Source organism: Drosophila hydei, unplaced genomic scaffold (genome assembly GCF_003285905.1).
Source record: "Drosophila hydei strain 15085-1641.00,03,60 unplaced genomic scaffold, DhydRS2 tig00000343-arrow-arrow-pilon, whole genome shotgun sequence".
NCBI lineage: Eukaryota > Metazoa > Arthropoda > Insecta > Diptera > Drosophilidae > Drosophila > Drosophila hydei.
Genome location: NW_022045713.1, coordinates 868,268 through 896,114, shown reverse-complemented (window position 1 = coordinate 896,114; position 27,847 = coordinate 868,268). Strand labels below are relative to the sequence as shown.

The 27,847-nt window shown below is 42.0% G+C and overlaps 3 protein-coding genes across 4 annotated transcripts; 1 reads left to right on the top strand and 2 right to left on the bottom strand.

Moving 5' to 3' along the window:
* Positions 1–9,867: 9,867 nt before the first annotated feature.
* On the bottom strand, positions 9,868–16,022 carry LOC111602864 (zinc finger CCCH domain-containing protein 18). 2 transcript variants are annotated; one of them, XM_023320182.2, is made up of 7 exons: positions 15,572–16,022; positions 15,477–15,503; positions 12,892–13,769; positions 11,184–12,663; positions 10,969–11,121; positions 10,775–10,912; positions 9,868–10,698 (listed from the first exon to the last, which is right to left on the bottom strand). In XM_023320182.2, the coding sequence occupies exons 3-7, from the start codon at positions 13,717–13,719 to the stop codon at positions 10,433–10,435; spliced, it is 2,865 nt and encodes a 954-aa protein (XP_023175950.2). In that variant the 5' UTR covers positions 13,720–13,769; positions 15,477–15,503; positions 15,572–16,022; the 3' UTR covers positions 9,868–10,432. The 2 variants fall into 2 exon arrangements, with proteins under 2 accessions (XP_023175950.2, XP_023175949.2); XM_023320181.2 differs by lacking the exon at positions 15,477–15,503.
* A 282-nt stretch (positions 16,023–16,304) lies between these two features.
* On the top strand, positions 16,305–18,206 carry LOC111602849 (protein ABHD11). Its single transcript, XM_023320162.2, has 5 exons — positions 16,305–16,757; positions 16,821–16,994; positions 17,061–17,290; positions 17,350–17,487; positions 17,557–18,206. The coding sequence occupies exons 1-5, from the start codon at positions 16,482–16,484 to the stop codon at positions 17,690–17,692; spliced, it is 954 nt and encodes a 317-aa protein (XP_023175930.1). The 5' UTR covers positions 16,305–16,481; the 3' UTR covers positions 17,693–18,206.
* LOC111602850 (protein unc-119 homolog) lies at positions 18,201–20,289 on the bottom strand. The gene is made up of 4 exons (XM_023320163.2): positions 19,858–20,289; positions 19,201–19,775; positions 18,969–19,141; positions 18,201–18,612 (listed from the first exon to the last, which is right to left on the bottom strand). The coding sequence occupies exons 2-4, from the start codon at positions 19,698–19,700 to the stop codon at positions 18,494–18,496; spliced, it is 792 nt and encodes a 263-aa protein (XP_023175931.1). The 5' UTR covers positions 19,701–19,775; positions 19,858–20,289; the 3' UTR covers positions 18,201–18,493.
* Between the last annotated feature and the right edge of the window lie 7,558 nt (positions 20,290–27,847).

Genomic DNA, 27,847 nt, shown 5'->3' with positions numbered 1-27,847 from the left:
AAAAGCAAAAGTCTTTATCAAGAAAAACTTAATTTAGTTTTTAAAATCACAATAGAAGTCAAAAGCGTAGATCTCATTATTCAAATTGCTTAAAAAATCTGACACAACACACTTTAAAACTAAAACCATTCATAGAAATACATATATAAATATAGAACTTGTTCTGACTCAGATTGTGAAAAGAAAGAGAAGAGAGTGAGGGAAGAGAAATGAGAAAAAAAAGAGATAATTACGAGGGGGAGATAAAGAGAAAAGAGAAAGAACAGCGATGAGAGAGAGAGAGAGGACATAGAAAGAGAAAAAGAGTTAGAAAGAGAACAGCGAAAGAGTCGACGGAGAGAGAGAGAGAAGGGAGAGGGGTAAATAAAGAAGAGCGAGCAGAGTGGGAGAGCTATAGAGAGTAAAGATTGCGAAGAGAGAGAGAGAGAGATAGATAGATAGAGAAAGAAAAGAGAGAACTAAATGAGAGGAGAGATATACTTCACCCATAAAACCTGTTGAAAAACTCTTTAGCCAAAACTTAATTTTTTAATTAATTTGTTATCGTTACCTTCTTCTACCCAACGCTTTATAAGCCCCTTCAATTCCGTGTCTCTGGCAGCTTTCAATATGTGTATCATCACATATCATCACTGTCCTACTCTTGTCAAATCGCATCGTCTTACACTTTTCTCAGTGAATATTCAAATTTCGCATCGCTTAAAGTTGCTTCGAGTCGATGAATCCAATCGATTGCGATTTCAATTCGATTTTGGATGTTCAATGTTGACCAGGTGTTGCTTTGATGTAAAATCCGCCATCCTCACCGCTTATCCTCACCCACGCACACATGCGGGCATTTGCATTTGTATGGCCTCGTTTTCTCCGCACAGCATAATTTTAAATTGAGAGCAAATTTTACCGCTCAACAGCACACACACACACAGACGCACTCACCTATGTGTGTGTGGCATAGTTTTTCCACATGGAAAAGGATTATTTATTTATTACAAAATTTTCGTCATTCGATGCGCGGCTACAGCGCGTGGAAAGCTGCGCGAAAAAAAAAAAAACGAAAAAGGAAAAAAGAAAAAAAGTAAATAAGAGTTGGAAAGGTGGAATAGGTATCCTGGCAAAGCAGACAGCCGGGTGGACAGTCGGACGGGCGGGCAGGCCGCAAATGTCGAATTATTCAAATGATGATTCAACCCCCTCGCCGTGCCGCAGCTACCCCTTTTTGCCAATGCCCCGTGCCGGCATGTGATATGCAAAAAAATGAAAAAGTGGAAAGCAGCAGCAGCAGCAGGAGCAGCCTTCACGCACAGGACACGGGCCAGGAGAGATACAACGCGGACTCGGCGTTGATTTTGTGTGCACTTTTTTTGCCTACCTTGCGGCAATCTGGCGGCACACAATGAGAGAGGAAGAGAGGGGGAGAGCGCGCGACTCATTTGTTGCTGTTGTTGTTGTAGGTCCTTTGTAGTTTGCATGTCCCGTTTCGTCATATGAGATCGAGCGAACGCTTACAAATTTTTCATATAATTCGAAAATAAAACAGGACTCGGCGAGACCTATACTCGGTGTGTGTGAGAGTGTGTGTAAAAAGTTGCTTTTAAGGACATCTGCGTGTTTTCCCTATCCAAGCTGCCAAACTCCCTCCGTCTACCTGTCTCCCTCTCTCTCTCTCGCGCGCTCGCTCGCTCCGTCTGTCGACCACAGTTCGGCATTTGAATTCTCTTAATTTGCACCTTGTTCATCAGTTTTGGTAATATTATATAAACACACACACACACGCTTAGATATGTCTGTGTACCTCGAACAATATGCTGGTTATGTTATATGCGTAACATCTGCTCGTGGCTTGGACCACGGCACATGCTGGCTGGCCAAGGCCTGAATGTAGGTGATTATCATATCTGAGCAGGAGTGAGGCATAAAGAAAACAAACTTATCAAACACTAGCTGCAACGGTCAAGAATCGTTAATTATGTGTTTGCCCAGATACGTGCTGCTGCCAGTGCAAAGCTTAAGAAGAATGCCTAAAACAGAATACGAAAAATGCGCTCGCAAGAGAGCGAGCATCTGGAGAGAGCGACTTGTAGCTAGAGACCGACTCTACGAATAAATCAATATTAACTGTAAAACTTATTTATATAGATCATATCCGATATTTTGTACACTTACTTTATCACTATAAATCTATTTAAATTGTGCTTCTCTGAGATACATTCAGTTTGCTTAGCAATTGGAGCTGAATAAAATATATCAGCTATGCCATTCCACGATCTTTCAGGATGGATATTTTTATATTTACTAGCATTGAAAGGTACTGCTCCAACTGCAACTTGCAAATGATCCTAGATAAAGTGTAAAAAGACCTGAGGCTTTGAGATTTGCCCACAAATCAGGAACCGAAACGCTTAAAAATGCTAGAAATAAATATTACATATTATTGCGTTGACAACCCTAGGCAAAAAATACATAGTAGATATATCTACGTCCATCGCTTGTTTGCCTTAAGTGGTTAAATGGTTACTGCAGACTCAATGTTAGGACTTGGCAAAACATATTCAACTACTTTTGAGTGTGAACGAGTATTATACAGTCGGAGACGCCCGACTGAAAACTCTTTACCTATCTTTAATCATTGCAATCTGGACTAGTACCATTAGCCATATCTCTATATGAACATGAAAATTCTCTTCTTTGTAGTTTAGTATTAACAGTTATGATAGTAACACTCACACTTTCAGACAATTTCCCAACACTAAAAATTAATGTTTGTGCATGTTATATTTCTGACCCTCTGCCAGTTACCAGTGGCCTGCACTTGTTTATATGTCTCCGATTTTCAGATGGTCCAAAGCACAAATTGAGTCGAACCTCAAACTTCAATTCGAGTGAAGTGAAACTCTGGGCGATTCCAATTGAAAATTCACATTCTGAGAAGTTTGCATAAATGTCCGCAAACATGTGTGTCCCACCGAGTGAGGGGGACTACTCTTCCATCTTTGGGCGCCTGCCTCATTGGCGTCATCTTCGTCGGCGACTTTATAAAAATGTTTACCCCCTCCCCGTTCGCCGCTCCACGCTGCCCCATTCCTGTGCCACGATTGTTTGCTTGTTTGTTTGTCTATGCGTCGATTTGTTTGTTTGTTTGTTTGTTTGCCCGACTGCGTTTTGTGTCGTAAATTTAATGGACAACACCAACAACAAGAACAGAAATCGAGAATGGAATCGAATCGAATTGAATGGCAAATGGGAACCATGCATAAAAAATTGCCAAAGCCAGCCAAGGGTTAACTTCGATTAGCCCGAAATGTTGTCATGGCCTGTGGTCGCGCATATGTGCGGGTGCCCTCTGTGTGTGTGCGTGTGTGTGTGTGTGTGTGTGTGTGTGGTCATAAGACCAAAGCACAAATAATAACAGTCACGCGTCGGGCAAAAAGCAGCAAACGCGGCAAAAATAAATAATAAAATAAACATGCAACAAAAAAGGAGAAAAAAACAAAGAAAGAGGGGAAAGGGGGCAGAGGCGACGAGGAAAGACCCGAAGGGAAAGAGAGGGAGCGAGAGCGAGAGCGAGAGCGAGAGCGAGAGCGAGAGCGAGAGCGAGAGCGAGAGCGAGAGCGAGAGCGAGTAGCGAGAGCGAGAGCGAGAGCGAGAGCGAGAGCGAGAGCGAGAGCGAGAGCGAGAGCGAGAGCGAGAGCGAGAGCGAGAGCGAGAGCGAGAGCGAGAGCGGAGCGAGAGCGAGAGCGAGAGCGAGAGCGAGAGCGAGAGCGAGAGCGAGAGCGAGAGCGAGAGCGAGAGCGAGAGCGAGAGCGAGAGCGAGAGCGAGAGCGGAGAGCGAGAGCGAGAGCGAGAGCGAGAGCGAGAGCGAGAGCGAGAGGAGAGGAGAGCGAGAGCGAGAGCGAGAGCGAGAGCGAGAGCGATAGCGAGAGCGAGAGCGAGAGCGAGAGCGAGAGCGAGAGCGAGAGCGAGAGCGAGAGCGAGAGGGAGAGCGAGAGCGAGAGCGAGAGCGAGAGGGAGAGCGAGAGCGAGAGCGAGAGCGAGAGCGAGAGCGAGAGCGAGAGCGAGAGCGAGAGCGAGAGCGAGAGGGAGAGCGAGAGCGAGAGCGAGATAGATAGCGAGAGAGAGAGAGAGAGAGAGATAGAGAGAGATAGAGAGATAGAGAGAGAGAGAGAGAGAGAGAGAGAGAGAGAGAGATAGATATAGATAGAGAGAGAGCGAGAGCTAGAGCTAGAGCTAGATCGAGATCGAGAGCGATAGCGATATCGAGAGCGAGAGCTAGAGCGAGAGCGATATCTATAGCTAGATCGATATCGATAGCGATATAGAGATCTAGATATATATATATATATATATCCATATCTATATCTATATCTATATCTATATCTATATCTATATCTATATCTATATCTATATCTATGTCTATATATATCTATATATACATATATATATATATATATATATCTATATCTATATCTACATCTATATCTATATCTATATCTATATCTATATCTATATCTATATCTATATCTATATCTATATCTATATCTATGTCTATATCTATATCTATATCTATATCTATATCTATATCTATATCTATATCTATATCTATGTCTATCAGACTCTGTTGTCCACCTTTCTAGGGTATTCGCTGGAAAATAAAGGACCAACAACGATATCCAAAATAAAAAAGGAAGTATATATATATATAAAGAGGAAAAAATAGAATGTTAGACCAAAAACATACGAATGAATATGAGAGGTCGGTCGCAGCAGCAGCTTCTTTCGGTTGGGATTCGCCTGATATTTGGGCTCGCTTCGTTTGGCGGACAGCGGTCCAAATAGGGCCATTGATCAAAATTGTTACAATAATGGCGAAAAATCAACCCCATGTACAGGCCAAACGCCCACAGCGCACTGGCGTAGAAGGGAGAGGGGGAGGAGGAGGAGGCAAAGATGGCTTTACTAAGTAGGGGAGGGGAGGGGTGGTGAGGGAAGGGGATTCTCAGTGCAAAAAGGCAAAACCAAAGCGCGGCAAAGGCAAATACAAGCAAACGCCATCGCTGTCCTGTCCTGTCCGTCGTGGCAACGGACACGGGCCACGGGTCCAGGCAGGGACATGCTACATGCCACATGCCACATGCCACACAGAACCATTCGACATTTGGACCGAGCTTGAAGCAAACTCGCCGTCTGCCATTGAAAGCCTTTTGATGGCAAATGGCGGCGTTGTTGCTGTTTGGTGGTGGAAGTGGAGGTGGTGCTTCTGTTGATGCTGAGGTGGTGAGGTGGTGCAGGGCAGTAACGGCGCGGCGCTCGGACTAAAGTTGTGGGCTGCGAATTGGACTTTGCAAAGGTAGCGAAAGAAACCGAAAGGACCAGCAGCCAGTACATCTGTGTCTGTGTGAGTGTGCGTATGTGTGTGTGTGTGTGTGTGTGTGTTTCACATGCTCTGGCAACGTCGTAATGGCCACAGTTGTTGTTATGGCAAAAGTTCGTACGTGAGGGTCGAGCCGCATACAGACGACATCCTTTCGCTTTGGTCCTTTTGCTGTTGCTGGCCGGGTCGTTTGTACATATTGCATCAAAGAAAAGTTGTGCCGGGCACAAGGACACGGACACACACACCCACCCACACACACCCACACACACGACCATACGCAGTCGCAGTGCAAATAATAAAAAACTGGGCTGACAAAATCGTTTCCTTGACTATGCGACGCCATGGACAACGCACGAGAAACCAGGCACACATACACACACATGTAACGAATATAATATATATATATATATATATTATGTGTGCGTATATATTGCTAATGCTAGACTCAATCCCCCACGTGCCGGCGAGGCAGCCTCAAATCCGTGCAGCCGGCCCAAACCCCTTACTTTGCAGTCGCGTTTATCAAGTCAAGACGCGGAAATTGGCTGCCATTTCGATCTGCCTCACACACACGCACACGCACACACACATACGAATCAAAGGATAACGCAGTTTAAGCATAACTGATAGCTTTGGTCAAGGCTTCGCCCATAGCTGCCAGCTAGCCCGGCAGAGCTCAATGCTATGCTTAAGCACTTGAATTATATTTCAAACTGTTTTCACATGCTCCAGTTAGCAAACAAAAGCTCCTCGGCATGGCAAGCCTTCAAGTCTTTGCTAAATAAGCCAAAAATTGTTTAAGAATTAGAAACAAATATATTTCCTACATACTCTTAACTTAAAAGTTAGAGGAAACAGATGTTCTATCCCAGCTATGCATCCCGATGCGATTAATCCAGCCACACAAATCAAACCAGGAAGAGTGCTCTAATCGAGGCGGCTCGACTAGCAGTTACCCTGAACCCGAGTAGAAGACATTCTACGATTCCCTTACACACACATTACAACAACCCAGGAGGTATACAAGATCCAAAATATGGACAACGTCTGTAGACAACTGGAGCCTACACAGTAAATCAGTACACAGCAGGCAACGCTTAAGAAACAAAGTTAAATTATCGATATTTATCGATTTGATAAGCTATCGAGAAAGATAAACTTGTATTGCATAAAGTATATACGAATTTTCATTTCATAATTCAAATCTCTGTTTTAGGGGTCAACGCGCTCGTACATACGGACAGAAGGACAGACGGACATGGCTAGACCTGATCCTGAACATACTTTATACTTTATGGAGTCTGCCACGCCTCCTTCTGCCTGCTAACTACACTTTCATGAAACCATCATGCCCTGAATTCTCATTTTCAATGGGAAATATTTTTAGCAATTGGAGAGCGTTGATATTATTGTTTTCCAGAACTGCCAAAGCAGAGGACTCTGCTCTGTAGCCTATAAAATATTTTTGTTTTCCAGCATTGTAATGGATTATGCTGTTATAGCTATCAGAGAATATTAGATTAGTCTTCAAAGATTATATTCATAACTCTCAATTCTTTAAGATAATCGTTTATCTTATCTTATTGGATTTGAAAGTATTTTAATTAAAAAATATATCATTTCTAGATTAAATTCAAATGTTATCAAATTGATTTAATACTCAACCAATGAAAACTTTAATTGTTTTTCAAACTCCCTTTGCTTATGAAACACACGTACAAATGCTGCTTGCTATGAGAGGCGAAGAAGCTTCCAGGCAAATGAGTTAGAGAAATGTTTATATTTAGCTAACTTGCTGGGCTTTTATGTAAAAGAGTTAACAGGAATCAGGCACACAGTGAGTCAAGAAAGACTCTCGGCTAAGACTATATGATATAAGCAAGGTAGAGTTCCTCTAAATTCTGTATAAGTGAAATTACTTTGGCTCTCTGCATCCATTCGACAGTCGCTCCAACCAGACCTAACGCAGTCTATCAAAAGCTGACTGCTATGTCACGGCAATTCGAATTGGAAATTATGAGCACAAGAAAGACGTTGCGATGTTGAAAGCTTGCTTAAGAGAGTTGCTCATGGAAGAACTTAGCTATTTGATATATTCAAACACAGATATGTGTAGCTAGCCATATATATATCCCGTTACTTTAGTTGTCGACCCCCTAGAATGGCCAACCAATTTAACCGCCTGCCGCGGCTTAAGGCAGCATAGTTAGTCAAAGTCTTGTACGACAACGAAAAAAAACCTCCTCTACTGCAGAACCACAATCTCCGACCCAGAAAGGAGTGGGAGTTGTAGCTGGAGCTGGAGTGAAGGGCACATCAGCAGCAGCAGCAGCAGCCTGATCTGTGTAAAAATATTAGTTCTGTCAAAATAAATTTCTTTGAGTAATGTAATCCCATTTTGTGGTCTTGACACACATACGCACGCAATTCTTTAAAACCTTCCTATATATATACTTTTCTTGCGGCCGGAAGTGCCGGCCGTAGTAACTCGACCGCAACAGCCCAGCAGCCACGCCCACATTTTGGGTCACATATCGCATCAAGCTGAATATGAATGCGATAAATCTGTTCGTGATTGTTTTTGCTGTCGCACATGTTGGGCCGGGCCCAACAAACAAACAGCCAGCCCCAACCACCTTCCCCTGCCCCTGCCCCAGCCGCCTGCCCTCCTCGTCTTTCACTCTCAAGGTGTCCACCACGTTTTTTTTTTGCCATTGCCTGCCTGGAAGTGCGTAAAAAATGGCAACGGAATTCGCTAATCCAGCCAAGAAACTGCTTGCTTGGGGGGTTGCCTGCGCTACGGACTACGGACTGGGGGCGGGTGTACGGAGCTAGGGCGTAGGGGGGTTGAGGTTTCAGTTCAGCTGTCCTTTATTACACTATTTCCCCGGCTAGGCTTGAGCTGAGGGGCAACGATTACGAGCACATGTACACACATGCCAGGTGGGTGGGTTAGGCGGTTGGGTGGTTGGGTGGTTGCGTGGCTAGCTGGCCTGATGATGACAATGTGTTCTGACAGCTTTTTGCGGCTGTGATTGCAAAAAATGAGCGACGATGACGAGAAAAGAACAAGAAATTGCAAAATTTTTGGCACACACGTAAACACACACACCCGCACACACCAACACACACACACACACACACACACACACATTTACACATGCATAGCCAAGCAGGCATAATTATATGGGAACTTGTCGAAGAGCAGATACCCTTACAGAGCTGTCACGTTTCAAGTTGAGAGATATGTATATGAATATATAGATATATAGATAGGCATATATCTTGCCTGCATCATACGCGATACAGTCGTAAGACCACGCGGTAAGGGCATTAGAAATCAGCGCACAAAATCATGTAGTCAAAGTCAAAGTCAAATCCAAAGTCGGAATCGGAATCGCAATTGTAGTTGGAGCTGGGGCCTGAGTCGGAGTTGGTTACACTCATAACGTGTCGATAGCGTCGACGTTGAAAGGGGCTTGGGGTTGGATTGGACTTGGCATGGGGTGTACGCAGGGTTGGGGCTCTATGGGTCACAGCGTGGCAAAGTAGAGTTGTGATTCGCGAACGCACATTGATGAGGCCAAATTTCTGTGATTCGTCATCTAAATAGGTTTATTCAAACATACACACGCACACATATTGCCGTTAAATTACAACGCATTACATGCACGCACACACACACACACACCCACACACATAGAGGCAATCATTTGCGTAAAAAAGGCTCGTTGCAATTTCCGACAGATGCCGCAAAAATATTGGTATAAAGAAAATATCCTTAAGAATCGTAGCAAATAGTTGAAAACATTGCCGAGAAAATACACACAAAATTCATTTAGTTTTCAAAAACTTCTGTAATCTCAATAAATTCTATTTCAATCGTTGCCTTTCTTATTGGAGTTCTTGCTAAACATGAGTTTGGTTCGACTTAAGCAATAGATGGCGCTTGTAGTCTAATTAGACAATTAGCTGTGTAATTTGTTGCAGACAATGACAGACAGATGGCTGCCATTAATGTGACATACTCTAAAATACACTAAAATAGAACTAAAAATTACGAAAACTTATTTCAGACTATGGCTATTTATTGAAATGTTCTACGTTCATCAAATTCCACCAACCTTTTAAATGTTCAAATTTTCAAAAGTCAATTAATAGGTTTATTTCAGACTATGGCTATTTATTGAAATGTTCTACGTTCATCAAATTCCACCAACCTTTTAAATGTTCAAATTTTCAAAAGTCAATTAATAGGTTTCACAGCAATGAACTGAACTGAACTGAAGCCGTCCACGTTTTCTGTCCAAATGTAATTAGAAATTCGTATGCCCAATAAAAACAATTAGAATTTGTTAATCTAAATAACAGTAAGTTATATTGTATTTGAAGTAATTATTCAGTGATCTTGCAGATTATATATACATACAGATTGCATACCAAATACAAGTGGAAAATAAAAAACAAATCAAAAATAAAAGACAATAATTGATCCAATGAAATGCGCCGTTTATTTATACAATGTTATAGCTATCATAATCAATGAAGTATCATTGGCGAGCGGCGAAAAAAATATTAGATGTGTGTGAATGTTTGTCTGTTTCATTGCGTGTAGATGTGTGTGTGTCTGTCTGTCTGTCTGTCTGTGTATGCGTGTGTGTGTATGTAAATAATGGAGGGGTTATTAAAACTAAATGCATTGAATTGTTTGTTTTCAACTGACAATCGACACAATATCGACACAAGCGATACGAATGTTAGGTAAAGCCACAAAAGTATTTATATACGGATGCAAAGACTGTAGGCTGAATGCTAAGGCAGCTGGCTGATGCTAATCCAGTTCCAATTGTGAAGTCGCAGCAGTTATGACCACCCGATCCACAAATATATGCCGGGCAGCAGTACAACAGGCCGACAGATAGACGGGCGCGCACCTTCCCTGTATATTGTATACTGAATGCTGTATGTGGTTAGCATTTTGGGAGCAGTTGCTGCGGTTGCTGCGGCTGCTGATGCGTCAAGGGGGTTTGAGGGGCTGGGCTGGGGATCTATTGTATGTTATCAGGTCAGTTTAGAGCGTTTCTTGGCAATGGCATCCTCGACGGCGCGCAATTGTTTGAGTAGCTCTTCGCGTCTTGATTTCTTGCCATCCTTGTCTTTGTCCTTGTCTTTCTCTTTCTCCTTCTCTTTGTCCTTGCCATTGTCCTTCTCCTTGTCAGAGCCGGGCGAATTGGTGGGCGACACTAGCGCCGACACGCCCACCATATTCGATGGTTTCTTAATCTCAATGGATATAGGTGAGCGCTTCTTTGCCGATTGTTCAGTGGCTGCGAGACGAACAAGGAAACCCAATATTTGGATCAGTTAAAGCATATATGGTATATATATATACACGACACTTACGTTTTTTGATTAGTTTGCGCTCGTTGAGCGCCTTGTCTGTGGCACGCATACGCTTCGCTGGCGTTTCGCGCGAGCCCGACGAGCTGTCCGACGAGGAGCTGCCGGAATCTGAATCCGAATATGAAGTGTCTGAGGAATCTGCAATGGAAAGTTCTAAGTAATTGTTCAGTCAATGGCTACACGACCCAAAATACCTGAATCCGACGAGCTGGAGCTTCGGCGACGACGCAGTTTGTCAAACTTTTTAGGCGTCGGAGATACTTTCTTGCGCTTAGAGGCGGGACTGTGAGCGCCGCCGCTGCGCTTCTCTAGCGCGGTGCGCTTGTACGCAGATGAGGTGCTGCCCTCTGTTGAAAGAACAAGAAAATCGTTAATCTAAATTCAATCTGGTTAAGTGATATGCACTCACTTGACGTGCGTCTTGGTCGTCGTGGTATTTGGCTGGGTGAGCGAGCACGTCCGGCCGCATGGCGACGCGATGCGGAGGCGGACATTAGCTTGTGCGAGTAGCGACGCTTGTGATCCGGGGCGCTGCTAGAACGTGACGAATCGGAGCTGGAGTCGCTTTGTGAGCTGTTGGAGCTGGAATAGGATGTGTTGCTGCTATAGCTGCGACGATCGCGGCGTCGCCTATCATCGCGCTCGTACGACGGACCGCGACCAATCGATTTCGAACGCATCCAAGGATCGCTCCATTCGTCACCCCGACCCACCGCCTCCACGCGCTGCACAATTACTTCACGCGCGGGCCGCAGTCGACGATCATCCTCGTACTGTGGCATACGGTGTGGCGGCAATTCCCGATAGCGTGCCATTCGACCATATACATCAACATCCTCATATGACATGGACGCCATATAGGGAAAACGATATCGGTCCGTCGGCTGGCCATACATTGAGTACACCGAGGGCAGGAGGGCGCGCGGATTTCCGTGACTGATCGGATTGTTTGGCGGCAATTCGCGTACAACGCTGGGCGAACTGGCACGCTCTTTGAGATAATACGGATCTTTTTCCAGTTCATCGGGCGAGAGCGTCAGATTCATCTTCTTATCCTCGAAGTCCATGTCCTGCTCCTTGCGCTTGTTCGCCTTGCGCATCATCTCTTTTGCGGTGCGCAGACCACGCTCCCACGCATTCTCTACCACCACCGGCACATCGGGCATTATCAGCCCGCTGCGCGCATCGTGATGCCCGCTGACACCAGCGCCACCTGCCGCATACAAACTGCCATGATGCAAGCCGGCCGCGCTCCGATGATGCAGCGCAGCGGGACGCTCGTTGCGATAGTCATGATAGTCACCGGCGGGCGGTACGCCGGCCATGTGGCTGTTGTAGGCACTGCCGCTGGCACCTCGTGAAGAGTTGCCAGCCCCGCTGCCACTTTGCATGGGCACGGACCGCACAAGGCTTTCAAACATTGTGTAATTGCCCTTGTCGGTGACACCCGGGTGCAGGAACCGACAGCTCATGCCCCAAGTGCATTGGCCTCGCGTATAGAAGCGACAGACAGGTTTTGGTTCTGTCTCCTCGGGCCGTTTCTCATCCTCATCGGATACCTCGCCCTCTTCGAGTTCTTCGTCCTTTTTCTTCTTTTTGGCATTGTCTGAGCCGGCTGTCTCGTCCTCCTCCGCATCCTCACCCACCTCACCGTCGGCATCGCCATCGAGCTCCACAACCTTGCTGTCATCATCCACTTGCATCGGCGAAGATTTTCCTTTTTTATTTGAGTCATTGCCGTTTGCTGTAGCTGCCGCTTTGGTAGCCCCTTCCGTCTCAGCGTCCGCCTCCTTCAGCTCCGGGCATTCGCCCTCCTCTGCCTCAAAGTCGAGCGCATCATCGTCATGTGCCTTGACCAGATCATCCAAGCCATTAGCATTCCCCGACTCCTGTCGAAACAGAATTTAATTGCAATTATTCCAATAGCCGCATAATATAGATAAATAAGTAAAATAGTATTGATACATTGAACCGAGTTTCGCAACTTAGAGTCCATTGCTGTAAAAACTGTTATGCAAAAGACTGGAATAAGTTATTTTGAGTTAAATTCGTGACCTTTGCGCAATCGATTCAATGTTATATCAATCATATCTACTCGCAATTGAATTGATTGTTACCATTTTATTATCTGTTGAGTGTTGGCTGGAGGATTTGTCTTCTCCGCAGCGACGGTCCTTGCCATTGAGGGTTTGGGTTTCCTCCATAGCTGGCAGCGAATCGTTCGAAATGGCGCCCTCGTCATCGTCATCGGCAATTGTGGAGTCTTTCGAGGTTGCCTGCTTCTCCATATCGATGTCGCTTACGTCGCTGAGATCCTCATGGCTAATGTTTAGATCCACTGCCACCTGGTTGTACAGCCGCTCCGGGCTATTACTGCGACTACGCTCCGATGTGGCTGAATGTATTTTGTTGGGCGAAATGGACACTTCGCTAGCAGCATCTGCGTCGTTGTCTCCATTATTGTTTGCCAAGGAAACGGAATCGGCATTGCCATCACCGTCGTCATCCATTGCAACAGCTGCTGGTGATGATGTTTTTGCCTTATCGTCGTCCTCGTCAGAGCTGGAGCTGCTGCTGCTGGAACTGCTGCTACTGCTGCTGCTGCTGCTGCTACTGCTGCTACTGCTGCTGCCGGAGCTTTTCTTCTTTCTCTTATTTCGGCTGGATCTGCTGCTGGAGTCGGACGAGGAGCTGCTGGAGCGTGCGCGCGCATCTTTCTGGGCACTGCCACTCTCATCGCCATCCGCATCTCCACCGATCCCAACGCCGTCGGCATCGCCATCGGCAATGGCATTGTCAGCGTCATCGCCAGGACTCGATTTCATCGTGGAATCCTCATCGTCAGCTGTTATCTTTGTGGGCGTGGATGGTCGCGAATTTGAAGGTGATTCTGACGACGACCTGGAGCTGCCGCCTGTGTCACCCGACTCCACGGTGACGCCCATGTCGCAAACAGCGCCGCGCTTTGCTCCTCGTCTATGTTCGCCTTGATTTTCTGCGAAGGATGGCAAAGATTAGATCGCGCAAACCAAGTCAAGTGCATTTAATATGTAGAACATTCGTTATCTTTTCAAATATTTTAACGAATCCTAAAAAACATGAGATTGGACTTCGGCGACCGAAGTTGCGGGTTTTCTTTAACTTTATCATTATTTTTTTTCATCTTGTAAACAGTTGTGCAACGTCGATCCTTCAAGGGTAATGAGCGAGGGAAGTCAGATAGAGAAGGAGACAGAGAGACAGATTGAGAGGAAAAGAGTGGGGAATGGAAAGGTGAAAAGTGGGAAACAGACACAGTTTGTCAAAAGATCTACTCTATGAACGGTACTCCGGAATGTATTCTATTAAACTACTCAACTCATGGCGTAATTTCGAATCACATTAAACTATTTCTCTCAAATTAATGCTAAAATCCATTTTCATCTCATTTGATTATATAGAATTGCGACAATTAAGAGCCCAGTCATATTCCCACTCTCCTAATATTTGCTTTTAACCATCTGCACTGAGTGCTTCCTATGATATCATGCTACACAAACCTCAATTAAACTAGTAAAATAATCTAAGAACAATATAGGCAATAGATATGAACAGATAAATGGAATAGAAGGAACACGCGACTTGGTTATCTAGATGAAAGTGCAAGAAGAAGAACCGTAAACATGAACCTGCAGAGGGCCTCTATGCAGTTGGTGTGCAAGGTGAAGTTCAGGCAGCTCATGAGTTAACGCTAAATGGATTCATATCGACTATTTCCTATTTTCAGCTGCCTAACAAATACAAATGCATTTTTTCTGTTGACTGTTTTTTGTTTTCATGTGGACTTTTTTTTGAGTAGGGAAAGAAAAGTTTGAACGTTAAGTTTTCTGTTCACTTTGTTAAATTCTTACCTTCATTATTGTACTTTTAATTTTTAAATAGTTTTTTTTAGAATAGTTTATTTTATTTGATGTGTGTGTGGTGATTGTTTACTTTAAACTCGTATATATATATCGACTTTACGCGAACGAAAGACAACAGAGAGCGAGCAAGATTTCATAAATTACTGAACAATTACTGAATAATACAAGAACTACGTTTGCTCGTGTCTCTCAGGGCTACAGATAAATGCAAAAAAGACACACAAACACACACACGCACACACATACACATAAATATAAATATACATATATGCATATGTATATAGTTAGACATATATTTACTTAGTTTATATACATATATATATATACATATTAGTATAAAAATATATATATATGCATATATATACATATATATGTATAAATATATTTATATATATATATATACACACATGGGTTACTCCGCATATGACATCTACATTTGACGTCTATATACGTTTTTAGTGTTGTTGGTATTTATTCTGCGGTATTTTTTGTACATTTTTTATATTCTCGCACTTTTCGCGACCGAAACAAGTTGTTATGGAAAACATTTAAACAATTGATACTGAACTAAGTCGCATCGCTAGTTTTACTCTCAGCGAAGGACTGGTGAGAGACGGGCGAGAGATTTCCGACTTTCAAACACAACTTTTTCACAGAAGTCACAAGTCTTATACGATTTTCGAAGCTTTATACATTTTGTCTTTGATGTAATTATACTTTTTTTTTGGTATTTTTGATGTGTGTAAACCACTTTTTTTTTATTTTTTTTTTTTTTTACTTTTTGTATTTTTTGCACTTACGTAGTGTTGGAGGGGAAAAATAGAATACTTGAAAATATATATATATCAATTGTTGGTTGCATTGCGAATGTGCACAATTTGTTGTTGTTGCTCACCTAAACGCAGTTGCCACAGCTGCTGGCGCCACTCCTCTCTCTATGGACACTCCTCGCTTGCTATTCGGCTTGTCGGGGCCAAAAAAAAATAAGGTCTATCAGCAGCAGACTCCGACTCCGGCTCCGGCTTCGTATAAAGTTGTATGAGTGAGTGCGTGAATGTGCCACAATGTTAGTGTGCGCTTATGTGTATGAGTACGCCGTCGATTGCTTTCGTCAATTTCTTTCTTTGCTTTCCCTGCGTTGTCCACGGGTTTCGCCTTGATTTTGCTGGCGGCGTTCAAAGTCTGCAGCTGGTTTTGCAATATTGCTGGGCCTGAATTGAAGCCTTTACCTGTTCCTTATTGAGTTTTATTAAATTTGTAAAATTGCCGTGCGACCTTTCAACAGAAATTCTCTTGTCACAAACGAAGCCGCCGCAACTGCAGAAAATATTAGGGGTGAGCGACGTTTCCTAGAGCTGCGCTCTATGGTCCTATCGCTTCATTGCATGTTTTGATTTGTCGCCACTATCGATATGTTTTTTCAATGTCGATATAAGCGGAATTTCAGTTACCAATTTAACAGCCATAATTGGCTGTGATATATTTTATTTATGTATTATTTGTAACCTATTTTAAGAGCTTTTAGATGAAATTGCCTCAAAGCTTTTATCGATCAGAATGCTAAATCTATTGTCAATATTCAATTATGTCACAACATAAAATATTGAAAACATTTGTCTTCATTGAAAGTTTTGTGTGGGTCATGTCAAGTAGCCTGTATCAGATATATATTTTTTATTGTGACAATTAAATTTTATCAATACATTTGGTAATCCAGAGATTCACTACTAAGCTATCGATGGTTTTGATGCTATGAGACTGCTGTAATTTTACGTAATCGATAACCGTTGTGCAGCCCTAGCGAAATGCAACTGTTGAACGAATCGTTACGTTGTCTTTCAACGTGTGGTGCGACCAAATCATTTTTTAAATGTTCGGCAAACGTAAGTCCAGCAGCTGTCAGATACCAGTATCGCCGGCACTATGCCAACGTCCCTGCCATTGCCATGAGCCACGAGCAATTTGATGGCTCCGCTCCCGATGCTAGCAGGTCTCCCCTAATCACAATGCACGGCCTTTTTGGCTCCAAGCAGAACTGGCGCAGCATAAGTAGAGCCCTGGCCAAACAGACCAATCGTCGCGTAAGCAAGTAAACTCCCAATCATTAGAGCCGTATGAAACTCTAACATCCACTTCCATTTCAGGTCTACACAGTAGACTTACGCAATCATGGAGACAGTCCACACACGAGCACGCACAACTCGCTTGGTATGACGGCGGATTTGGTTGCCTTCATGCAGGCCAAATCCATCAGCAAGACTTGTGTGTTGGGTCACAGTATGGGCGGACGCTCTGGCATGCACTTTACTTTGTCAAATGTATGTTCTTTTTTAAGCTTTATTCTCGTACCTGATTTTACTGAGGGTCGTATATCCTGTTCTTAGCCGAATCTTGTGGAGCGACTAATTGTTGTGGACATTTCACCGGTGTATATGCCCAGAACTATAGAAGATATGACGGCTATTTTTAAAGCCATGCAGGATATCGATATTCCCCCGAATATGTCATTAAGCCAAGGCCGCCAGGCTGCCAAGAAGAAGCTCGGAGAAACGGTTGATCAGTCTTCGGTTGACTTCATTTTGCTTAATCTGCGCAAAAAGCCATCAACTGGCGAGTAAGTTGTCCAATTGGATGTTGAGTGAAAAAAAAGTAAAAACCTTATTTGCCTCACAGATTCTACTGGGCTTGCAATGTTGATGTCCTGGTCAATAGCTTGCATGGCTTTACGCACTACAGCGACCACATCGCCGATTTGCCACCATACACTGGACCCACCACCTTTCTCTGTGGTACCCACTCACCCTATATGCAGTAAGTTAACTGACCGACATTTAGTGATGTATGTAAAACTGAAACCTCTCTCTCTTTCCCTCTCATAAGACCCGAATCGTGGCCCGAAGTGCAGAAAATCTTTCCCAATGCCAGCATCCATTGGCTGGACACGGGCCATTTGGTGCATCTGGAGAAGCCACAAGAGTTCATTCGGATCGTTACCGACTTCCTAAACAATCCATAAACAAATTCCCCCCCTTTAAACCAAATTAATGTTCCAATGATCTTGCACAAATTAGAGCGAGATGCCGAATAAAAATTTGAAACTAATGAAATACAGCAACTCGTTCACATTTGAAATGTAAATTTAATTCTCTTTCTCGTATTTGAATTCATATATAGTAAAGACGGCCTTTTAAAATATCTATACACATGTAAAACACAAAATCAAAAACATAAACAAAAACAATACAAATAGAATTGGGATAAACGTAGCTTAAATCGAATTTTGTATGCGATACTTGGTTTGATGTGTATATGTATTTCAAGTGTGTGTGCGTGTGTGTGTGTGTGTGTGTATGTATGTATGCTTAAATTACAATTAAAATAAATACAAATAAGTTAAGAGGGGGTCCTACTTGTGGTTGTGTTTGCAAGATAATCACATTGCACTTAAAAACTAAACAGTTTCATTAAAAGTAAATTTTGCTTTTTGTTTACACTTTTCTTTTTCTTGTTTTTGTTTCTTATAAATGAACACAGTTTGCGTGCGTGCGTGTGTGTGTGTGTGAATTTGTTTATCATAATAAATACATTAAACAGGAATGGTGGGTAAAACATTGTGCTAAGGCTAAAATGGTTTATTTTCCTTTAATATTTCCATGTTGTTCCTTGCTTTGGTTGTCGCTTGATGTGCGTGTTGTGTATGCATCTGTGTGTGTGTGTGTGTGTGTGTTGGTGAGTCAGCTTTAGTTTAGTTTTTCTTTTTAGCTCTAGGTTTTAGTTATAGTTTAGCTGCTGCATCAATTCTTAGCTCTCAGCGTAGTTAGACAATAATTCCACCATCATAGGCGTAGTCCGCCTTGTTGTGCATTACGAGTCGATTCTCCACAAAGTAAAAGCTGTCCGAGCGTGTCTCGAAGGGACTGGATATCATTTCAGCAACTGAAAAGCGTAATTAAATCAAATTAAATAGCCTCTGACCCACTTGCATGTGTACAGTACAGTGTGGGTTCGCTAGGTTGAGTAGGGCAAGGATTTGGCTGTTTATCTAACAACTTTTTATCAGAAATGATATATGAAAGCAGAATCAGGTTACATGCATATCAAGTTCAGAAAAAGAATCGGGGTATCTACGATTATTTATACTTTTGTTACTGCGGTGCATCACATCGAATGCGCACTGTACATGCATGTGCATGTGCACATGACCTTGACTTGCAGCTGGCAGCAGTTGCATTTACATTTGCATTTGCATTTGTAGCTGCTGCAGCTGCTGGGGGATGGGAGTTATTACTCACCTAGATCTGGCGGAAGATTTGGAAACTCGTAGATGTGCTCGCACGTATTTTTGGAATATGGAATGCAATAGCCGAACTCAAAGTCGAAAGTCTTTAGCAAGCGATCGCGGAAGAAGTGACGTTCAATCATGCGAAAATTGTTAACGGGCTGGCTGCCCACAGTGAACTCCACCCTGAAAACGCAGTTATATAAGGATTATTCGTATATACACAATATTCGGGCTTCACATACGTGGCGCCCACTGTCTTCAGGTTGAGAAAGGCTGGCGTGAATTGGTAGCGCACATAGCGTCCGGCATTGGGATCGGCAGTGTCATCGAGCGATAGATCCTCGGCGGCGGCCAGCATAGTGTCCTCGACGGATAGGCCATCAGGGAACTGCTCGCTGGGCGGCTTGGCTATCTCAAAGAGTACGGCGCCGCTCTCCAGGTCGCGTATCTTGAAGCGCGTAAAGTCAATTTCGAACACATTCGCATTCGCCGAGCACAAATAATCGTCCGTTATTTTAGTTAAATGCAACACGTCCTCCGGCGTCACATTGGACTCCTCCTTTCGCTTAGTGTCGCCAGCGCCGATGCCAGCGGCGCCACCAGCTGCTGCATTCGCACTGTTAGGCTCGCTGCTGCTGTTGCTGCTGCTGCCCGCAGCGACTGCAGCCGCCGTTGAGGAGGCGGCGACAGCGGCGGCAGAACTTGATTGAACGGGATTCAGTTGCTTGCCAACGACGCTCATTGCGCTCGCTCGCTTGCTGGTGGAGTTGTGCAAGGGAGGGATTTTCTCTACTGGGTCCAGCTGCTGCGTTTCAGGCTGCAAGCAAAATTAATTATTTTTAAATGATAATAAATTCGTATATTGTATTTATTTTGCCAACATTGCTGGGAAAACTAACCGAAGCATGTGCTCAAAGTTTCCATAACAAAAGGCAAAAAAAAATTTCGATCTCAAAAAAAAAAGAACGCGACCCAATTTCTGGAAAAGCTGCTTTTGTATTTGTTTTCCTGTGCTGGCCTGTCTATGTGTGTATGTGTATGTGTGAGTGTGTGTGTGTGAGCGAGTGTTTGCCTTTGTTGTTGTCTTAATGCCTTCCACCAGCAGCTGGTTGTTATTGTTATTGTTGCTTGTTTGTTTGTTTGTTGTTCCTGCCTGCTACATTCGCTCGCCCGCTTAGCACCTGTCTATGGCAAAATGCAACTCAATTTAATTTGTTGTCATTTTGTGGGTGTTTTTTCTTTTTTGGTTTATTGAAGTATTTTCTTGTAAATCAACGCGTTCACACACACACACGCACACACTAATAGCGAGGATAGTGTGTGGAAAATTGGCTAACTAATCGATAGATTTGGCTATCGATAGAATGCACTGTGGGCAAACTAGACTCATTTTTGCGTAGCGTTTCATGTTGCGCTGTTTGTCGTTAAGTGTGTACACACTGTTTGATGTTAGGGCGCGCATTTGAATTGTTGACACTCCAAGCATATCTGCCGTTTTTACGTTTTTTAAGGTTCTTTTGTTTAGTTAAAACTAAGTGAAGTGATTGATATTTGGAAGCAAGTATTAGGTTCGGCTTAGGTTCAACAGCTTGCCTGAGCAACTACTTGAGCGCCAGAAGCATCCGCGCCCGCGCTCTCAGATATATTCTTAGCATCAAGAGCACCAACCCAAGTGCTAAGGGCGCCAATGTCTGGATGCCTCCTGTCTGCAGTTGATCGAGCTGAGCGCGCGCGTCTGTGTGTGTAAGGGTACTACTTACCATTGTTGCTGTTGTTGTTGTTGGTCTTAAGTGGGTATTTTAATATTCGCAGCCAGGCAACAGTGTTGGGTTTCAGACCACATCATGATGCACTTATGCAGCGTCCGTCCTGGTTCTGCACCACACGTCTGTTCCATAACATTTTCTCTTTTATTTTTTTTGATTTTGTTTTTTTTTTTTTTTCGTCTTGGCGTCCACGTTTCCTGTGTGTTTGCTCGCCTGCTGTGTGCATGTGCCTGTGTGTGTGTGTGTGTGAGAACGTGTTCATGTTCGCTTCTATCTTTAGTACAGTTGACTGTGGCTGCCCGAGAGGCGACCCGATTCCCGATTTCCGACTCCCAACTCCCGATTTCCAATGCCGCGCAATTCGCTCGAATCGCCGGATTCGCCGACTTTGCCGCAACACGTCCCGCGCCCATTCGCTGGCTTCGCTCGCTCGCCCTGCCGTTTACGCTATCCTGGAAGGGTTAACCGCACTCAGGTCGCCAGCTCCTTGCGGTTCTTTTCCAATTTTGGTTCCACTTTACTAAGCAGGAAATGCAAGTGATGCAAATTTCGGGCACAGTAGTCGCTCGCTGCAGCGAATTCATAAGAGCTCAAATATAATCTATAATAAAAATTGATTTCATTTAATCATAATTTCATTTTCCTTAAATATCTGTTACATAAACTGAGCTCAAAGTGCTCCCAACATTGCTTTCAATTTACATAGGTTCAACTAAAAAACAAATCAAAAATAATTTATATAAAATTAATGCTGGAACTACGAGAAGAGAATATGTTTAATACGGTTTTTGTATTTAAGTTTATTAAAAATGAAATAAATTGAGTAGTTGCAGCTAGCCGGAGACTACTGTATGTGGGCAAAATATCGAAATCGAATTTCAGTTGGGATTGGAAACTTCGGATGCAACTGTTTGTCTATGGAACTGTTGAACAGCAGGGGGCGAGCGGGAGGTGGGGTAGCTTGTTGTTGTGTATGCTGTGGGTAAGCAAACACACACACACACACACACACACATAGACACAGGCACGCATCTGGCACGTTAGTTAGTTAGCTTCAGTTGAGAGCGAGGCGATTTATGGCAATGGCGACAACCCTGCCCCATGCTTGGCCCCCTCCTGTTGCCGAGCCTGCACTTAAGTGGCCCATGTGCAATATCTGTGTGTGTGCGTGTGTGTGTGTGTGCAAATGCCAGTTGTTGCTTGTGTGCGCCGTGGCTAGGGTAGGGTATCAAAAACAAACAAACAACACAAATCGTGGGCGATAAAATTCGTACTCGAGTCGCAGCGTCGTCAAACCTAAAAACAAGCAGCTAAGCGACCAGGGGCGTAAGCGCATAAAGAAGCTAAAGGGGGGCTGCAGGGGCTGCAGAGGGGCCGCACACCCGCACTCACTTGGTAGTGTGCGTGTGTGTGTGGCGCAGCATAGGCATAGGCTGTATAAACATTAAACACCCCCCGTTGTGCACGCCGCTAACCCGCTGCCCCCGCCAGTGCTGCCGATGACGTTATGTGACGGCTGTGCGCGCCGCCGAACGGTCTGGTAATGCGCGTTGTCGTCGTCCGCATTGGCAGCGCTGCATACGTGCATGCACATGGGGCTCACACTAGGCATGTGTGTGTGTGTGTGTGTGTGTGTGCATTATGTATTGTAACATCTACCAAGCTGCCGCACAACACGTTGCCCGCTCGTCAAAAGCGCCAACAACAACAACAACAACAACAACAAATAAGCATATAATCTAAATGGAATTCTGCTTCGCCTTTGCTTTGGCTTTGCTTCGCTTTGCTTTGCTGTGCTTTGCTGTGCTCTGCGCATTGGAACAATTTCTTAACCAGATACAGAGCTGCGCACCGCCAACTGCGACGCCAACAGCGACGCAAACGACTTGAACAACGCCGTCATCGCCAACGCCATCGCCATCGCCCGCGCGCCGACCCCGCCCAACACTGCCCGCCCATGCCCTCGTTTTTCGGCCTGCGCTCTTGTCGTTGTTGTTGCTGCTGCTGCTGCTGCTGCTGCTGTATGTGTTGCTGTTGTTGTGTGTAGATTTTTCTGGCGACAGACTGTCTGGCTCGACTCTGCCGACTCGGCCTGGGCTGACTGGCTGGCCTGTGGGCATTCGCAGTCGTCGCCGTACGTTTGTTTGCCTTTATATGGCAACTCTGTACATGCACGAGCTTCTGTGTGTGCATGTGTGTGTGTGTGTGCTTGAACTTTCATACGTTTGGCAGGGCATAATTGTTCTTGTTGTTGCTGGTGTGGCGTGCTGATATGGATTCTCTTGAACGCGTCAGTGTGTGTGTGTTCGTATGCATTGTAGGTATCCCAGCGGCGACGACGACGACACATGCACAGCTGGCATACATGCATATAGATGTATGTATGTATATGTAAATATATATGTGTGTATAATCATATACAATGCATAAACAAACGTCGAGCGCAGCGGCGACAGTGACTGTGCTTTGCCTGGCAAGGCAAGGCGTATGCATACACACACTCACACACACACACACACACACACGTAAATATTTACTTTGAATGAAATGCCCAAAGCTGCAGCAAAACTTCCAAGTCACAGCCAAAATACTTCACACAGAGAGGGAGAGAGAGAGAGAGAGAGCGAGAGAGAAATGTCAATCTGTCTGTCCGTTTGGCTAAGTCCAAGTCCAAGTCCAAGTCTATTTGTATGCACTTCCAACCCATAGTGTACGAAGCAACTACAAACATGGTCTTAACAGAAATAATTCAAATAAATACAGTACAGCCTCTATATAACAGCAAAGAAAACATATTTCAAATCATTCCAAAAAGAAAAAAAGTTTTGGACATTGGCTCAAAAATCGGCTTTATATATATATATGTGAACTTGATAAAGGACTTTTGTAAATATATATATATATATATATATATATATATATATATATATATATATATGAAAATAATATATATGATAATCAAATAAAAAAAACTCTATCAAATTGACATAGATATATGAACATAGGTATATATATATATATATATGTATGTGTGTATGTACACATACACACCATATCATATATATGCACATATACATACATACATGGGCAACACTAAGCCTAAATATATTAAAAAGCGTTCCCAAATCAGGAATATTCATATGTAGAAAATGTATGAAATTTATGAGATTAGAGAACTAAATTTCAAATCAAAATTTTCTATTAGAATTAACGATCTCACATAGGTCTTTGCAGTTATAATAACTTATTTTACTATATATGAAATTAGATATATTACTATACATGATATTAGATATATTAGATATTAATTTTTTGCTTTAGTTATATTTTTTGCATACTTCGATAGCAATCAAATCTTATAAACCCATATCATATGCCCGCAGTAGATAACTCTATATGCACACATATCTATAACTTGAAGATACCTTAAAGACTTAGATTTGCTCTGAAGTCATTTAGTGACAGCGCCTTTATGCATATATGTCTAAATGAGTAGATAGCTCTATAAGTCAGACTCCATGAGTTCATCAATGAACACTTTCTTAATTGCTAAGCAAAAAATTAGAACAAACATGCTAACTACAAAGATAATTAGTTATAAATATAAGCGTATATACATATGTATGGATATCAAGAGTTTATTCCCGGAATGGAGTTATATCAACTTAGCATTACTTGAGCTGTGCAGAGATTCGAAAGCAAAGCTTGCTGAAACATGGATGCTTCGTCGTTTGCTTGCACGCATATAGATCTATAAGGCTGTTCGTGTGCTCCTCTAATGGGCACTATTTGAGTTTCTAAGCCGAGTTGACAACTGGCGGGCTGTCATGGAGTGAAGTGTGTTTCAGCCAAACCGAGCAATGCCGGGTCTCCCTCGCTTCTATTAAGGGGGGAGGCATGTTGGCATTTGAATTCGTTTTGGAACGTGCTTTTGGTATGCAGGGCAGCGCATCGAATGTCAGATGCTTATCACTAATCTCTGGCACCTCTTTGGCAATCGCTGATCCGATATGGCGGCGATATAACGCCTACGAAACGGAACCGACTGTCTGATTTATGGCTATATGTATATATTATATGTATCTACAGACAAGCACTGCATTGAAGGCGCACTGCGTTGCCTCGCTATATACGATAGGTGCTGCATGCCACTAATTAGTATTGCGACGGTGTACCCATTGACACTATTCAGGGGTCGCCACCTGTCCCTCTCCGCCTTCCTGCCTCCCCACCCCCGCAGCCGCTATCTGTATAAGTTTGAGCGATTTATGGACAGCTACGTCTGGCTACTGTTTGCGATCCCCATTGCTATAAGTTAGACAATAATTGATATTTGAAATTCCATATGCCGCACGCGTCTGCACCTCAAATCGGCTGCCACTGATTTTACTTTTAAATAAGCCAAATAATGGACACCTGTTGAATGAATTACCAAAAATGCTGACATTTCCCTGCTTTACGATTCAGTCCCTCCTTCACTCACCCACGTACATTCTTTTGCCTTTCCCCATACCGGATATGGATCCATCCATCATATTCTACTGTCATCGGGTTCCACAGCCCTCCGACTCGAAACGAACTTGTCTCAATCTCACAGCGCTTAAAAAACAGATAAGATATAAGATATATGATATAAGATATAAGATATAAGATATAAGATATAAGATATAAGATATAAGATATAAGATATAAGATATAAGATATAAGATATAAGATATAAGATATAAGATATAAGATATAAGATATAAGATATAAGATATAAGATATAAGATATAAGATATAAGATATAAGATATAAGATATAAGATATAAGATATAAGATATAAGATATCAGATATAAGATATAAGATATAAGATATAAGATATAAGATATAAGATATAAGATATAAGATATAAGATATAAGATATAAGATATAAGATATAAGATATAAGATATAAGATATAAGATATAAGATATAAGATATAAGATATAAGATATAAGATATAAGATATAAGATATAAGATATAAGATATAAGATATAAGATATAAGATATAAGATATAAGATATAAGATATAAGATATAAGATATAAGATATAAGATATAAGATATAAGATATAAGATATAAGATATAAGATATAAGATATAAGATATAAGATATAAGATATAAGATATAAGATATAAGATATAAGATATAAGATATAAGATATAAGATATAAGATATAAGATATAAGATATAAGATATAAGATATAAGATATAAGATATAAGATATAAGATATAAGATATAAGATATAAGATATAAGATATAAGATATAAGATATAAGATATAAGATATAAGATATAAGATATAAGATATAAGATATAAGATATAAGATATAAGATATAAGATATAAGATATAAGATATAAGATATAAGATATAAGATATAAGATATAAGATATAAGATATAAGATATAAGATATAAGATATAAGATATAAGATATAAGATATAAGATATAAGATATAAGATATAAGATATAAGATATAAGATATAAGATATAAGATATAAGATATAAGATATAAGATATAAGATATAAGATATAAGATATAAGATATAAGATATAAGATATAAGATATAAGATATAAGATATAAGATATAAGATATAAGATATAAGATATAAGATATAAGATATAAGATATAAGATATAAGATATAAGATATAAGATATAAGATATAAGATATAAGATATAAGATATAAGATATAAGATATAAGATATAAGATATAAGATATAAGATATAAGATATAAGATATAAGATATAAGATATAAGATATAAGATATAAGATATAAGATATAAGATATAAGATATAAGATATAAGATATAAGATATAAGATATAAGATATAAGATATAAGATATAAGATATAAGATATAAGATATAAGATATAAGATATAAGATATAAGATATAAGATATAAGATATAAGATATAAGATATAAGATATAAGATATAAGATATAAGATATAAGATATAAGATATAAGATATAAGATATAAGATATAAGATATAAGATATAAGATATAAGATATAAGATATAAGATATAAGATATAAGATATAAGATATAAGATATAAGATATAAGATATAAGATATAAGATATAAGATATAAGATATAAGATATAAGATATAAGATATAAGATATAAGATATAAGATATAAGATATAAGATATAAGATATAAGATATAAGATATAAGATATAAGATATAAGATATAAGATATAAGATATAAGATAGAAGATAGAATATAATGATTTACTGATCCGCAATATAGGTTAAGTTAGTTCGCCTTATAGTAAACAGGTTCTTCGGGCCAGACCTTAAGACCCTGAAGTGCTCCGTTCTGTATGCCGCCTTTAATAATCGCAGTTCTCAAGAATTCTTATGGTTTTTTTAATAATTCATTCTTTTTTCAAGATCTAATGATAATTTCTTGGCGTCGGCACGTACCAAGCGTCAAAGGGTCCTGCAGCCGAATGATATATGATATATAGTGTGGGTCATATGATAAATGGTTGTGTTTGGTATGCAAGACTTCAACGCGAACCGCACAGGCACTCTCCACTCCCCTCGGGTCCACTCCGTGGAAATCTGCAGCAAAGGGAAGTGAATCGAGGGGCTTTAGATTCAGATCGAATCGCAGTGGATCGGAACGGATCGTATAATAATGATTACTTTGATTGAAATGCAAGTGTTGTCTGGTGTCTGGTAGGCTGGCAGGAGGTAGGTCTAAGCGTAGTTGGAATATTGATCTGTCAGTTTGGGATTAGGGTAGACTAGGCGCTGGTTTAGTGATGATTGTCGGAGTAGACGTCGTAAATGTGAAGCCAAGTTCTTTATGCGATCGGTTCATAAAATGCGAAATCTGGATTACGCCAATATAGAACCCTAATAAAAAGGAAAGCGCGAAGTGTTGCGTCTGATTGGGTTTTCCCACGGCCGGACAGGCAGGCAAGCGGGCAGGCAGCCGCGGCGGGCGGCCAGACAGACGGCGGACCGACGAAGGATCGGCTGGGCTACCTTCAGCGCAAAGTGCGGAACTGAAGGAAACAAAACGCGGCGAACGATGCGACGGATTGTGCACTAAGTTGCTTAATCCGACGGGAAATCCAAAAC

Coding starts and splice junctions, on each gene's coding strand:
- LOC111602864 (XM_023320182.2), bottom strand. CDS start 13,719: ATGGGCGTCACCGTGGAGTCGGGTGACACAGGCGGCAGCTCCAGGTCG. Junction 12,664..12,891: donor ACTCAACAGATAATAAAATG/GTAACAATCAAT, acceptor CTGTTTCGACAG/GAGTCGGGGAATGCTAATGG. Junction 10,913..10,968: donor CTCCAGCTCGTCGGATTCAG/GTATTTTGGGTC, acceptor TTTCCATTGCAG/ATTCCTCAGACACTTCATAT.
- LOC111602849 (XM_023320162.2), top strand. CDS start 16,482: ATGCAACTGTTGAACGAATCGTTACGTTGTCTTTCAACGTGTGGTGCG. Junction 16,995..17,060: donor TGCACTTTACTTTGTCAAAT/GTATGTTCTTTT, acceptor TCCTGTTCTTAG/CCGAATCTTGTGGAGCGACT. Junction 17,488..17,556: donor ACCCACTCACCCTATATGCA/GTAAGTTAACTG, acceptor CCCTCTCATAAG/ACCCGAATCGTGGCCCGAAG.
- LOC111602850 (XM_023320163.2), bottom strand. CDS start 19,700: ATGAGCGTCGTTGGCAAGCAACTGAATCCCGTTCAATCAAGTTCTGCC. Junction 19,142..19,200: donor CTGAAGACAGTGGGCGCCAC/GTATGTGAAGCC, acceptor CTGCGTTTTCAG/GGTGGAGTTCACTGTGGGCA. Junction 18,613..18,968: donor AAATCTTCCGCCAGATCTAG/GTGAGTAATAAC, acceptor TACGCTTTTCAG/TTGCTGAAATGATATCCAGT.